At 30.8% G+C, this 15,356-nt stretch overlaps 1 protein-coding gene and 2 long non-coding RNA genes across 3 annotated transcripts; 1 reads left to right on the top strand and 2 right to left on the bottom strand.

Moving 5' to 3' along the window:
- The first annotated feature begins 3,083 nt into the window (after positions 1–3,083).
- LOC111697814 (chondroitin proteoglycan 2) lies at positions 3,084–4,653 on the top strand. Its single transcript, XM_023467945.1, has 5 exons — positions 3,084–3,175; positions 3,689–3,726; positions 4,282–4,325; positions 4,384–4,447; positions 4,524–4,653. Exons 1-5 carry the CDS (start codon positions 3,127–3,129, stop codon positions 4,599–4,601), a joined length of 273 nt encoding a protein of 90 aa, XP_023323713.1. The 5' UTR covers positions 3,084–3,126; the 3' UTR covers positions 4,602–4,653.
- A 2,070-nt stretch (positions 4,654–6,723) lies between these two features.
- LOC111697815 (uncharacterized) lies at positions 6,724–10,688 on the bottom strand. Its single transcript, XR_002764387.1, has 4 exons — positions 10,675–10,688; positions 9,718–9,796; positions 7,366–7,444; positions 6,724–6,903 (listed from the first exon to the last, which is right to left on the bottom strand). It is a non-coding gene; the product is annotated as an uncharacterized LOC111697815 (long non-coding RNA).
- A 409-nt stretch (positions 10,689–11,097) lies between these two features.
- On the bottom strand, positions 11,098–15,245 carry LOC111697816 (uncharacterized). Its single transcript, XR_002764388.1, has 4 exons — positions 15,183–15,245; positions 14,755–14,816; positions 13,577–13,644; positions 11,098–11,163 (listed from the first exon to the last, which is right to left on the bottom strand). It is a non-coding gene; the product is annotated as an uncharacterized LOC111697816 (long non-coding RNA).
- Positions 15,246–15,356: the final 111 nt, after the last annotated feature.

A 15,356-nucleotide genomic window follows, 5' to 3' on the forward strand; every position in this document is an offset into this window, starting at 1 on the left:
CGTTTTTTGTTTCGTTTTCAAAAACGATAGTTTCGTTTTCGGAAAAAAACGATCGTTTTTAAAAACGACCCACTCGTTTTGAACTTTAAGAAAACGAATAGCGATCGTTTTTGAAAACGATCATTTTTATTAAAACGATTTTCAACCGTTTTTTATACGATTGTTTTTCAAAAAACGATCGTTTTTGAAAAAAAAATTATTGACAATTATGTTAACGATCGTTAACGAAGTGTCGTCGTTAACGATCGTTAACGAAACGACGAATTTTATCAAAACGGTCCTTTTTGGAAAAAAATACATGCAACTTTATCGAATTTCGTCTTACATGAAGTTTAACAGTTGTGAGAGAGTTAAAACTCCTTGATATTTTCTTAAAAATTACTCAATGATATGTACAGATGCCCTTCAGGTCAGTTTCCTCTCGTCGTTAACGATCGTTAACGAAGGTTGTCGTTAACGATCGTTAACGAAGGGTCGTCGTTAACGATCGTTAACGAAACGACGAATTTTATAAAAACGATCGTTTTGAAAAACGATCGTTTTGAAAAACGAGCATTTTGAAAAACGATCGTTTTAAAAACGACCATTTTTAAAAAACGGACTTTTTAAAAAAAAACAATCGTTTTTATAACGATCGTTTCGTTTTCGATTTTTCGTCGTCGTTTTCATAACGAAACGATCGTTTTTCTGAAAAATGAAAACGTTAACATCCCTAGGAGCATCTAGGCTAGCGCAAGAAAAATACCTTTTTGGTTTGAATGACAGTTTTAGCAGAGATCCAGCAGGGATCAATTACGAGAAATATTAGCAAGGAAAGAAAAATATTGCGTTTGTTCTGCAAAAATTGCACAAAAGTTTTGCGAGTAGAAACCCTACATGGAATGCACTGAGACAGATACAACAATTGGAGCAACAACCTAGAGAGTCAAGATGTAGACATAAAAAAGGGTACAGCAAGAAGATATACAGAAATAAGATGCACAGCAAGAAGATGTACAGAAAGATATTGTATGACAAGAACAAAAGTGCCATGATGTTCCCAAGCATGAAGCAGAAGTGCCTAACTGAGTATGGAAAGAAGTGCCAGACTCAATACGGACAGCAGTAGAACACCAACTTTAAGGAAAAGAATACCATCAAAGCTACGAAGGATTTTAGAACTGGATACAAGAAGAAGTATTCTAAGAAACAGGAACAGGACTGCGGCAAGATACAAGCAAACCAGTTGGAGACCATGAACGGCAAACAGTGTCAGGTGGTGATAAAGAGCAAGTGCTATGATAACCCCAAGAAGGAGTGCAATAGCATGCAGAAGTCCGTGAAGAAGATCACCCATGAGAAGGACAGCGACAGCGGGACTGATCACCAGTACAAGGTTGAAAATGTCCAGCAATGTAGACAGGTTCCTGGGCTCTTCTCTTGTTAAAGGAATCTGAACAAGAGAAGGTTAGAGAATGCAACCCTGTAAACAATCCTGTCTGCAATAATCACTATGTGGTTCAAGGATGTACCCAAAGAAAAAGGTTGGGATGAACCTAGACAGCTCTGTAAACAGGTTCCCAAGGAAAAGACTATTTCCAAGATGGTGTGCCAGGATGTTCTAAAGGAAAAATGTTGGGATGAGTCTAGACAATAATGCCATGATGTGCCAAGAGAAGAGTGCCATGATTTTATCAGGGAGTATACTGACTATATCTCTGTTCAAAAATGCAACTCTGTTAATGTTCCTGTATGCTGCCCTGTATCCAGTGAATCCTGCTGTGATGTTCCAGAACAGATTTCTAAACTGGTTCCCAGACTAAAATGCTACAGTAAATCAAGAAAGGTCTGTCATCAGATTCCAAATGAGGTCTACAACAGTGTACCTAAAGAAAAGGGGAAAATGTTCTAAACGCTCCTGCCTTTTTAGGGTTGAAGTCAAAGAAAACATTAGAGTATGCAGGAGTTTAAATGGCTATGGGGGCTAAGCCCCCCCCCCCTTGGACCAGTGAAATCAATTGATTTCAGGGTTTTTTCAGGCCCCAACGGGTGCTGAGCCCCCTGGAAAGAAAAAAAAATTAATCCCCCCCTGGAAAAATTTTTGAATACGCCCCTGAACCTAACCCTCTGTAGGTAACCCTGTATTAATTCATAAAAAAGTTAAAGTTTTATGTTTTAATTCAATTTTTAAAAACATTTGAAATAAATTCTAAGTTTCTTTGTTGAAATTGAATAAATATTATTTGTTTTCCTTTTAAGATAAGACATTTCAATACAAATATAATATTCAAACACTAATCTGTTTGTTTCAAGGAGAAATCATAAATATTCAAAAATTGTTTTTGATTGATAAAATAAAAATGATTATCACAATGAAAACAAAGATTTTAATTACAAACTTAAGTGATTAAAATTATCAAATTTTAACAATAAGCATTTTGATCAAACGCATCATAATGATCAGACTGATTGTAAGCATAAAAATGATCACAATGATCGCATGAAAACAATATCAAAATTATCACAGTGAATTCAATAATATCAAAACGATCACAATGATTACAATGAATGCAATATCAAAATTATCACAATGATCAATATGATAATAATGATAATAATAAATACAATATCAAAATGATTGATCAATTATTATACTGATATATAGATCGCTAATGCAGACTGTAAAGCTGAAAATTGTACAACACCCTGATCATGAACTCGTCATTTGAAAAGGTCATTGAATACATCAAAATAATCACAATGATCAAAATAATAATAATGATTACAAGGAATACATTATCAAAATAATAATAATGATCAAAATAATAATATTTACAATGATCAGAACAATAAGAATAAATTACAAAGATGTCCATAAATAAAAACAAACATTGTAAACTCATGAACCTTAACTGTAACAAAACACAATTATAACATTGATAGAAAATAGAAAATATCTGACTTTTTTATTTGCATAAAAAATAATATTTTATAGGAGATAACTTACAGATATAAAGTCTGCACTGCCTTTTTTTACAGTTTCCCTCGAAAAGATAAAAAATCGTTATAAAATACATATTTTTTTAACGTTTTAGACATTCTCAACATAAACCTGTAAACCTCTATAGTCCAGATTTTTAATTAAAAATGTTTAAATTTCTGGTTTTAGCTGCACTTTGTGTGTCTGTCACTTTAGGTAAGCCATTGATGTTATGAAATTAATTTTAACGTAAAAACTTAAAAATTTAGAGTATTTAGAATTTTCTAGATAATAGTGATTCAATTTCACAATTATTAAAATTATAAACTTTAGACCGTATTAATCTACTCCAACGGAAACAAATTCAAAACACATTTTACATCCGTCTTTGAGTCTTTGTCGTCACAGCAAAACTATGATTTTCTAATTCAGCTTTTCAACCCAATTTTGTATTATGTGTCAAATAATCTAAGATGATTAAATTCTTTGCATTAAAAAAAAGTTCCAGAGGCCGAATTTAAAGGATTTGTGCCGCGGCTTAAATTTGAGACGCGGCTCAAACATGGTTGCAGGTCCCTATTACAATTGTATTCAATATTTCAAGATTTAAGCCGGCGCTCAATTGAAACCAATTTTTGGCGGATTTGAGACGCGGATCGAATTTATTAAACTCGGGATCAGAAAAATTTTAGCTAAATAAAAAAAATGAAAATTGATTTTTCTTAACAGGACAAGTAACAAGTGATGTCGGTCCAAGATGTGAAGGGGTAAGCCTAACATAACAATTCCTTAACTTTTTTTTCTTTTAAAAATCAATGCTATTTTTTTTGAGTCGTTTAACTTTTTAAATTTTTTTTTAATGATTATAGGATTCGGTACATAAAGATTACAGATGTGTACAACTTCATTTTTGTACATATTTTAATATTTGACTATTGTACCCAGGAGTTAATATTGTACTGATTAAAATCCAACATTTTATTCAATTAAACTTTTTTTTTAACTTTAAATATTGATTTCTCGATTTAACTTTTCAATCGAATACATTTTACTTTTAAAGTGTTTACCTCTTAAAGGGACTGTAAGCATTATTTCAATTGACCTTCCATGCAAAGAGGTCAAAGCCAGATTTACAACGATACCCTTTCATAGATCTTGGGCTTTTTATAATAATATTTAAGAGATAAAAACACCGAGATCATTGTCCTGGATGATTAGACCAATGTTAAAAAGGCACCATTGTGAATTTGACATGAAGGGTCACTTAAAATTACGCTTACAGTCCCTTTAAACGTTTCCTTAGTTATTAATAATGTTTATAGTTTGAATGCCCAAATGATGACGCCGAGGGTGGATTATTCACAAAGTAAGGATTTTATTTTTATAGTTTGAAATTATATTTTTTAACACTTTTTTTATTTCAGCGGTGTATGCACTGGAGAATTTTGTGATTGCAGCTACGGGATACCCTATCTTATTAACTTCGAGGTTATTATTATTATTATTATTATCATTACTATTATTTTCATTATCAATATTATTATATAAATTATTTATGTATTAGGAAGGACTAGTGTTTAATGAGGATCTGCAGGTCTGTGATTGGCCCTTCAATGTTGAAGGCTGCGAAGAAAAAAATTAATTAAGCTCGCTTTAATCATTGAAATATGAAAATAAAATATTTAATCTTTTAATTATGTTCTATAAATGAGAGCTTCGTTTCGGGGTTCAAACAACACAATAATGTTACAAAGCAGTTAAAACTCGACCCGCAATAGTTTGTGCTTCTTTTCTAACTATTTTGATTGCCGTGTCACGTCAATTTATAAAGTAATTAACAAGTTAGATTTAAATCCTATATGTTTCAATGATAATTAACACCACTTAGAGAAGAGCTATAATTAAAAACAAACATGGCTTGAGTTATTTGTTATTGCCCTTCTCCTTTATATACTTGTACGCATTATCAAAACTAGAAAAGCTACAAGGTAACAAAGTCGTACTAGTAATGTCTTCTATCCAGTTTAGTGTTGTGTGAAGTATCATAAATGGATCATAGTCCACGATTACATCCTTCATTATATACATATATATATATATATACTATAAATTATATGAAAACATACCAATTAATTTAGTTTACACTCATCAGTTTTGGATTTATTATCTGGATATAATGGATTAAATGGCCCAAGCTGAAAACTTTAGAATGAGATATCCTTAATCCCGATTACTTAATCTGAGTATCCAATGGACACACTTTTGATTTTCTTCTTAAACCGTTCTTTCTTTCTTAGTATTGAAAAATCAAAAACCGTTTTTTTAAAATTAGAGAGTCCCTCCCGTTTCTGTATATAATCTTAAATGGCGCGAAAAATTTAAAATTTCTCGGCTTTATATACGCGACTCTGATTGGTTGAATTTTATAAATTTTTCAGGATATATAAGTACAAAATTAAGTTAGTCTCGAGATTAAGAAAAAGAGAGGATCAAGCATTAATCTCGATATCCACCATTCTTAAGTTTTCAGCTCTAGTTAATCTAAATTATGTTGCTAGTTTAAAGAGAGTGTTAACTTCGTAGATTGGCATATCCAATTCACATCGGTACCCTTTAAACTGTAGTTTGCTCCAGGATGAAGCATTGATGACGTAGTTTTTAACAGCTAAGCACATGTGTATGCAAAGAGACCTTAAAACTGTGGTATAGGAAGACAATATTTATATTCAATATTATATTTATTGAATGTTTTCAAATAGTTTCACCATGTAGTTGGAAATAAACTTTTTAAGTAAAATGAGTCATAACATTTGTGTGTAATTAAAGTCCTTAATTTTTCTACAGGTTTATGGGTCTCACTGTGTAGTCCATTTACATTTTGAAAAAATGTAAACATCCCTTTTCTGAGAGCCCTAGAAAATTCACATTTTCAATATTCACACTTGAAGTATCAACTGTCAACAACATTAATTCCATCCTGAAGTCACAAATAGCATTTATTCAGAGCAGGACTGACCAAAGCTGATAATATATTTTTCTTCCCATATCACATCCTAGAGATAATGTGAAATTAATTTTATTATAATCGGGTAACAATTTAGCCTCCGAGAGAAAAAAGCGTGAAATTGTGGAAGACAATGCCTGGCCGTGTTAAACTAGTTCCACAAGATTCAACAGAATGAGATAGAACGGATACGGGGCATGGTACTGATATCATCATCTACAGTCTACACGTGCGATATCGATATTGACTCTAGTTCTGAACCCTCTAGTAATAAGTTATAAGAAATATATATACTGGAAGTTATTTATGCGTTTTTATTAGAGTCTGACTCGACTCCTCTATAAAATGTTTATTTTACATTAATTTGTATTTTTGTCGTCGATATCAACTAAATATCTAAAGGATGTCGCTGTGAATTAGACATGTCACTATACAGATTAAGGCCCACTGGAAGTACTTGTCTATAAAGATTCTTTAAACTGATTTAATTGGGGTTCAATTAAAAACTGAGTTTTATGGTATATTTTTATTTTTTTTAATTATTATTTTATGCAAGAAATTGAGTCTTTGCCACAAACTTTGATTTCACAATCCCTATATCTTTGCAACCCTATGTCGTAGACCTTAGACATTTCAAACTATGAAATCTTTTAGATCCAATAATCTAAGTTTGAAATATCAAAGGTTTACACAATTAGGTTTTATAGATATAGGGATAAGAAAATTTGAGTTGTGTCAAAAACTTAATTCTTTTCATGTAAACGATTAAGAAACATTTATTCTTGAAAACAATTATATTTTAAACAATATATTTGTAATAAACATAAAAAACCCAACAGTGAGTTAAAACAAACAAACAGAGTTTTTATTTTTCTTCTGCCAGAGGTTCTCCTGTATCAAGCCGTCGTTCTATTTTTATACAGGATTTACAATTACTCGCCTGAAAAAAAAATTAAAACTAAGAAGTAAAAGAGACTGTCTAGTGTCTACGCTCGTTAAGTGAGAAAACGAGCGAAAAAGATGGAAAATAAACGATAATTTTGAGAACGAACGAACGATTGAAAAAAAACCCAAATGGGTCGGGATTAAAATAGTTGAATTTAAACCTCAAACAAACAAACAAAAGTTAAAATCATTTAAAAACATATTTTCCGAAATGATAGAGGTCAGATATATAAATTTATTCAGTTCAAGTTCCATCAAAATGAGGGATTTTTAATGAAAATCTACGAAATGTTTAAGAAACCTGCTTTGAACGTCAAAAATGTTAGACACTTTTTATACCCAGGATAAAAAAATTGTACATAAAAATGTGTGAGAAAAATTCTCTCGAAATTCATAAAGCGTCTTTTTATAACAAAACGTTTGACAAGGGAACTACAGTGATTCAAGTGCATTATACCTGCTCTATAATTTTCATACTGTTTTTAACCCTCTCCAGAAACCTAGGTCTATCAATCAACCCGGATTCAAATTCAGTTCTAAACATTCGTTAAGTATAATGAGTACAGACTCTATGAGGCAAAACGGAATAGTAAAACCAAATTAATCATCCCATTTCTAGAGAAATGCATGTGTTTGGAGCTGTAAAAGCAACGAGAATATAGTGTACAGAGTGATGACTGATGATGTGCCCTAATCCTTTACTAACTTTATAAACTATACCGAGAGCGTACTGCACATTTGTTTATTATAACTTGATTCTGGCCTAACCTAAAGTATACCAGTATTAGTAAACAGTTGTAAGTGTACAGTATAACAACTAACTGAGCACACAGGTAAAGACCCATAGATTTAATGACCAGAATATTTCATTGATTTTTTATTTGAAAGATGGATCCCATCTCAGGCTTCGAGATCCGTCTTGTGTTTTACATTACCGCCCAGTGACAGTACACTGCAGTACAAAAGATGCGTACACCTCTAAAATAACTTTTCTTGCATTAAATCCTTGGGTTGTACAAGGTTCATGCAATGCAGTGTACAGCGTACAAAAAAGGTCAGTAACACATTCATCTCAGTAAAACGGAGAATTCATTTGATGTACCGTCCTGTTTTGCCGTTTATATTAACATGTATATTGTGAAACTTGCTCTAGTTGCCTGAATGTAGGTCAGAACTTCACCGGCTAGTCTTATTGAGTGTCTGCTTTTTTTACCCGATGTCCGGGCGGTACAGTATAAACTGGGACTGGAAAGATTGACCCGGCTCGGAAATTCAAATGTACTTTGGCTGCCCGTGTAATATGCAAAAAATATCTTCTTAAAATATAATTTATTTAGCAGAATACAAAGGTCGTCTTTTATAAAGATAATATTTTGTGAATTTGTTCAAAAAGAATATCTTATATTTAAATTATTAGTAAACAGAAAAACACATAATAGTGTCCAAATATCAATATAAATATTGAGACATTGCAATCGATCTTTAAAGGTATAATAAGAAACAACTCATCTTGTTTAAAAGGATTTCATGAATTTGATCCACAGAAAACCGGTTTTAATTGAGCGCCGGCTTAAATCTTGAAAAATTGAATACAATTTTAAGTGGATCCAACCATATTTGAGCCCCGGCTTAAATATTAGACGAAGCTCAAATTTTTTAATTCGGCCTCGGAACTCAAGATATGATAAGTGCATAATGAGTCAATATGAACTAAAATCCTCTTAAAATAGCCAAACCAAACCATCATTTTTAACCACGGTAGAAATTTAACCATGGGAAAACAAATGTCTTAAAGGGAGTTTTCGCGAAAAATGAAAGGGGGTTTAGGTTGATGTCGGATGGAATTCGATATCAATCAATGCTTATTTTACTTTTATCTTCTGCGGAGAAAATGATTAAAAACGTCTTATACCTAGAGCTTAGCGTCCATACAATTCACATCAAAATCTGAATGATTAATTTTAAAGCGATCGATAAAGAATTCAATCCGACATTGACCTACATCCCCTTTCATATTTCGCAAACACTCCCTTTAAGTTCCCATCTCTGGCTCATTTATAAACATGAAATTATCTTAGATCTTGAAAACTGTCAAAAAATATATTGAACAATTTTAATTACAAATTTGAAAAATTATTTTGATATCTCCGTCAATTTTGAAACATTTTGGAAATTCCAAGACTAAACGTTTATGTTAAAAGCTTGTTAAATAAAAAAACTGCCGGTAGATACAGGGTGTCCCACGAAACATGACAGTTGGTGAATAATTTAAAATGTCTTCTTCCATGATATGTCAAGTTGTTTGTTACCAAAGAGAATAATAATAAATGTTTTATGGCATCCATATTATAGTAAAATTATAATAATAAATGTTTTATGGCATCCATATTATAGTAAAATTGATTTCCAAATAAAATATATTTGAGTGAAGTTTTTAAACTATAAATAAACTGCAAAAAGTCTTTAATATTCAATACAGTTTATGGAAGAAGACATTCAAAACTATTCACCAACTGCCATGTTTCGTGGGACACCCTGTAGAGTGAAATGCAAGTCGACCTTGCTCATTTGGTTTTATGATGCAATATCGCATATTAGTTTGAAAAATGGTTTTTGATTATTCCTAAATTTGTTTCAAAATATATCAGATGCAATTTTATTTTAAACATTCTTAACATCATTTAGAAATAAATAAACTATAAAAAAACAGAGAACGAATAAATGGCGACTTTCAGTGGAACATGTAACAGCTAGAATGGTTAAAAGAAACGGGGTGCAAACTATTCATACACAGTTTAACTATTGGTACCTTGTTAAATTCATCTCACAGGCTCCCAAATCCTTCAAGGTCTCTGCTTTCCATAAAGGAAATCCAGGATCCACCAAACCTTTATTTCAATTTTTATAATTTATTTTTAAAAAACGATTCCAACAAAAATTTTTGGTTGCAAGGATACGGGGATACAATAGTAAAAACAATAAAAAATTCGACCGCGAATTTTTAATAAAAGATACAAAATACCAAAATATTAGCGGCATTGCTACTGGATTATAAACAAAGACGACAATGAATCCAGATTTCTAATTCATATAACAGTTGCAGATTTTTTTAGGTCTACTTTTTTTGACAGAAAACAATAATAAACTTTAAAAAAATACACGGAAACAAAGAGAAGCTGTCAATTAAAAAAGCTTCTCTATAATTACTTGTAAAGTTATAATTCGGAAAAAATAAAAAGTCGTCTTCATTATATTACTTTCATCGCCTACCACCGTAGAAAGGAATTGAGTCTTTGTAACAAACTCTGGTTTTCAAATCCCATATCTTTTCAACCCAGTGCTGTAGACCTTTAATATTTCAAACTATGAAATATGTTAGATTAAATAATCCAAGTTTGAAATATGAAAGGTTTACGCCAACCGGTTGCAGAGATATAGAGATTAGAAAATATTCCATTTCTAATCGAATTCAAGCTTAATAGAAAACGAGAAATTTAGGTAAAGTTAAGTAATAAGCATAATTTATGTGTAAAAAATAATCAAAATCAGAATAAATGACAAGTTTTAATCGCAAATTTTCGGCTCAGTGTCCCTCCCCCGCCCCTTTACTGACACACCCAGTTACAACCCTGAAATAATCTGTAATTTTAAATATCTTCTCATTTGTTTTTTAATAGATATTTAATATCATTAAATATTATTTGTTTTGAAGATAGAAAAAGTTTATTTTAACCCCACCTAGAACTCTGATATATTTTAACCCCACCTAGAACTCTGATATATTTTAACCATATATATATATATATATATATATTATATATAATATATACTAGGCACCTGATAATATTCCGTTTGAGTAACATGAGTAAATGATGATTGGGATGAAGATAATTGTTCAACATTTCTATCAAAAAATAATTTGAAAAAAACATTTGTACACCGCTTTTCGATCCTTTCTGCTAATATATGCGGAATTTAGATATACAATATAGTCTAATTAGGAAAAAAAGATATATAACATCCCGCGTTTGAACTGTAAAAAAAATTTTGGTGTTCATTCCAATAAGGAGATAAAACTGATCCTTAGAACACTTTTGTATTTTTTGAAGATCGCTTAGTATTGGAGATTCTTTGAGACCCTTTATATCTTCATTATTTTTAAATTCTCATTTTTAATGTTCAAATTTCCTAGATCTTGCTCAAGTCCAGCAATAGTTCGAGATCTTTCCTCTCCATACAGATAGTTCTTTATTCCCTTAATCAAAAATATTTCATATTTCTTATACAGTTAAACCCTAAATGAGCCATACATCGGAAGAATTTATGAAATGCCGTCTTTACAAATTTTCAATGGGTTCTATACTATTTCACGTAAATTTCAGAATTTGCGAAAATAGGTAAATAACCATGAATATGCTGGAACAGTTTTAAAGAGCTCCATATAATCATTTAATTAAAAAACTAAGTATCTCCAACATTCCAATATCAGAAGGTGAAGAATACGACATTTGATGAAATCTTTCGATGTATTCAATATATAATGGTTTAACTGTACTTTCAAAGTTCTAATCTTCATATCTATTAAACATGGTTTCGTAGACCTTTAATTAAATAAAAAATAAAAATAATAGATTATAAAATTAGATAGGAGAGTGTTTAGAGTTCTTTACAACGTCTAATAAAAGACATTTATAAGTTCTTTACAACGTCTAATAAAAGATGTTTATAAGTTCTTTACAACGTCTAATAAAAGACGTTTATAAGTTCTTTACAACGTCTAATAACAGATGTTTATAAGTTCTTTATAACGTCTAATAAAAGACGTTTCTAAGTTCTTTACAACGTCTAATAAAAGATGTTTATAAGTTCTTTACAACGTCTAATAAAAGACGTTTCTAAGTTCTTTACAACTTCTAATAAAAGACGCTTATAAGTTCTTTACAACGTCTAATAAAAGAGGTTTATAAGTGTTTTTTTTCCAAATTTCATTTTAAGTGACCTTAGATTTAAACCGAAGGTAACGATTAACAACGGTACCATTGAATACATAATTTGATGAATAATGTGGAAGAAACGTACTTTCTTCTGGCTTGAAAAATATTTAATTCTGATAATTTCTCCATTGTTTCCACAGCAAGGAATGCGCAGGTCACCTTTACGGAGAAACCCCCAAATCAAAGCAAAAAGTTTTTAAAAACAAAAACACGGATAACATATAAATAATTCACATTTGATCAGATAAAGCTACCGTTGTGAATCAGACATGCCACTTCAATGGAAGGTCACTTGAAATTACGTTTACAGTCCCTATCAATGGAAGGTCACTTGAAATTACGTTTACAATCCCTTTACAATCCCTATCAATGGAAGGTCACTTGAAATTACGTTTACAATCCCTATCTATGGAAGGTCACTTGAAATTATGTGTAAAATTCCTATCAATGAAAGGTTACAATCCCTTGCTTCTAACAAAATAAAAGTCAGAAAGTTCAGGTAATTGTCTTTCTAAAGCAACCCTCTTTACGAATTATATGTTTACAAAAGTTCTACAGGTTTATGGACGAATGTTCTCCGATTAGACTCAAACTTGGAAATGTAATGCTTCAAGTTTTCACATTGTCCTCAGAGAAAACTAAATTGAGAAGAACACCTTCTAATACACAGGGTGTCCCACAACATATTGGAATTGATAAAGATTAAAGTCTAGCAAGCTTTCGGCGTGTACTGCAGTAATTTGGACAAATTAATTAGTTCAAGTGGCGAATAAATTGGAATTTTTAAACGCCAAAACGTCAATAAACGTCTAAACGGCTAAACAGATCGTGCTTAAATTTTGTGTGGGATCTTGCATGACCCCAGGGAATTTTTTATGAATTCTCAGAATTACAAAAAGTTGCATTTTGGATGTAACTTTTGATATTTGTGAAATTTTTAAAATGCAAGAAAAAATATTTTAAAATCAGCAAACTATTTTTGTTATTGTTTTATAATGTACAAAGAAAAGATTCTCACAGAGAAAGCCACAATAAAAAGATTAAATAGAGTATGGGCGTGAAGCGTCCTAAAAGCCTCATGACAGATTTTTTTTTGAAAATTTAATCATTTAAAAATTTGTTTAAATTGAAATTTAAAAGTTTTTAATAGCTAGGAGATAATCCAACATGATATGGGACTCTTTTATTCTGTAAACAGCAGATCCTGTTCAGCTGGCGTTTAAATTAAATTATAATAAAGAATGCTTCCATGGAAAAAAAACAGTAGTTGATGACAAAGCCAAAATCATAAAATAATTTTCCTTTTTTTATCTTGTTATCTTGTAAAATGGTTATTTACACAGAAATTGCATATTTGCCACAAACTTTGATTTTCTAATCCCTTTATCTTTGTAACCTAATGTCATAGGCGTTAGATATTTCAAAATAAGAATTCTGTTAGATCAAATAGTCTAAGTTTGAATTATCAAAGGTTTACACCATCAAGTTGCAAAGATATGAGGATTAGTAAATTTGAGTTTGTGACAAAGACTAATACCTTTGTAACTTTGAAAATAGTTTTAACAAAAAAATTCGTGAGAGAGTTTCATATAATTTAGGTCATCTTCTAATAAACAACCTGTATCAACTGCTTGTATTTAAACAGCCTGTATCAGCTGTTTGTATTTAAACAACCTGTATCAGCTGCTTGTGTGCCAAGGAGGAGATCTTGAAACTATGAACAGAACAAACCCAATCCGATTCTAAATATTGAAAAATAAAATTGATGTTTTCAATATTTTTTCATTTATAGCATATTTTTGATGTTTTATGATGGTGTCTTTACTTTAATAAAAGCATAAGGAATGAGGATGACTTGACAAAAAAAAGTGTACTGCTAAAACGAAACATAAAAATCTGAATTGTCGTCTCAAAATTCTTCCTTTGAACGAGAGATTTGACCAATGTGATAAATTTGTCAATCTCCCAGTCATCCCGACAAATTCATCAAGGAATCTCATTTAGAAGACAACAAGTTTCTCTATGAAATTCATGAGCTATGTTAATTAAACTACTGTGGTCTGAATCGTGATGGATTGTTTTCACAATTGAGAGACGATCGTTACTTTTAAAAACTAAGAAGATAAAACGAAAAAAGGAACGATCGTTTTTCGTTTAAAAAACGATCGTTTTCAAAATCGATCATTTTAAAAAAAGATCATTTTATAAAAAGATCATTTTCTAAAACGTTAGTTTTCAAAAACGACCCTTTATTAAACGACGACCCTTCGTTAACAATAGTTAACGACCTTTTAAAGAGAAAAAATTTTGTTGGTCCAAAAATCCGAGGTCAGAAAACATTCAGAAATTATTTGTCTCGATAAAAAAAAAATTCAAGACTACATTCATAACCTTATTTTCCTGACAAAAATTGAAATTAATTTTCATAAAAATTTATCGTTCAACTTAATACTTGATCTTCAAAACGAAGGTTTCTTTTTCAAAAACGACCAAATTTTTCAAAAAACGAAAAGACGTTTAAAAAAAACAAAAATAAAAAAAACCCGAAAAACTATCGTTTTTTCGATCGTGTTAAAACGATTTACAATCCTTTCCGTGTGAACTACTAATAGGTAAAACAATTGCTTATTTGAGTAGAATTTATGACATATATATATAAACTAAAAATTTCAAACAAACAGAAGAAAAAATAGAGACGACTAAGCCTAACATTGTTTATTGTTTGAAGTTAAACTACTGGAAATGAAATCATGCCTGTAATGAAAGTAGAGTCTGAGTTACTTGGTGAGGAAACAGTTAAGAAGGGTTTAACATTTCCGTTTATTAAAAAGTTTTCTGTTTTTATCTTTTACCTGGGTTTAGTGGGTTTTCTGGAACAAGTACTCCACTTTCACATTTCCCACAGATCAAAGAGCTGAAAAAAAGAAAAAAAAACATTTAAAATATATTTATTTGGAATATAAAAAACTATCCTTATATGAAAACTATAATTCAATTGATTAGGGCTGGGCAACGTTCTGTTTCTGAATTGTAAGTTTTGAAGTATTAACGGAAAAGTCCATTTACAAACGGCAATACAGTTAATTTTGAAATATTTAACGATCGGAAATAGCCGTTTTTTCATAGTTTAAATTTAAGGTCTAATTGTTATAGTTTACTAGCCAGGGAACCCAGCTTTGCCTGCAGTTTTTCCACTGAATTGAGAATTTTAAAAAAATAAGAACATTCCCGTTTCTCTCAAGTTTTGAGACAAATCGGTCAAGATTTTAAATAAACTTACTCATTGTGTCCAGGCAGATGAGAGTTTATGTATTCTCACCAGTGCTAAACAGAGTAGACTTTCTCAATTCTGATCTGAGAGGCACTGGTGTTGTGAGAATGTATATTTAAAACATTGTGAGTTATGATTGGACAGACAAACAGACAAACAAAGATTACTACTTATAATGTTGAT

Source organism: Eurytemora carolleeae, unplaced genomic scaffold, assembly GCF_000591075.1.
Source record: "Eurytemora carolleeae unplaced genomic scaffold, Eaff_2.0 scaffold135, whole genome shotgun sequence".
In the NCBI taxonomy this organism is placed as follows: domain Eukaryota; kingdom Metazoa; phylum Arthropoda; class Copepoda; order Calanoida; family Temoridae; genus Eurytemora; species Eurytemora carolleeae.

Coding starts and splice junctions, on each gene's coding strand:
- LOC111697814 (XM_023467945.1), top strand. CDS start 3,127: ATGTTTAAATTTCTGGTTTTAGCTGCACTTTGTGTGTCTGTCACTTTA. Junction 3,176..3,688: donor TTGTGTGTCTGTCACTTTAG/GTAAGCCATTGA, acceptor TTTTCTTAACAG/GACAAGTAACAAGTGATGTC. Junction 3,727..4,281: donor TCGGTCCAAGATGTGAAGGG/GTAAGCCTAACA, acceptor TAATGTTTATAG/TTTGAATGCCCAAATGATGA.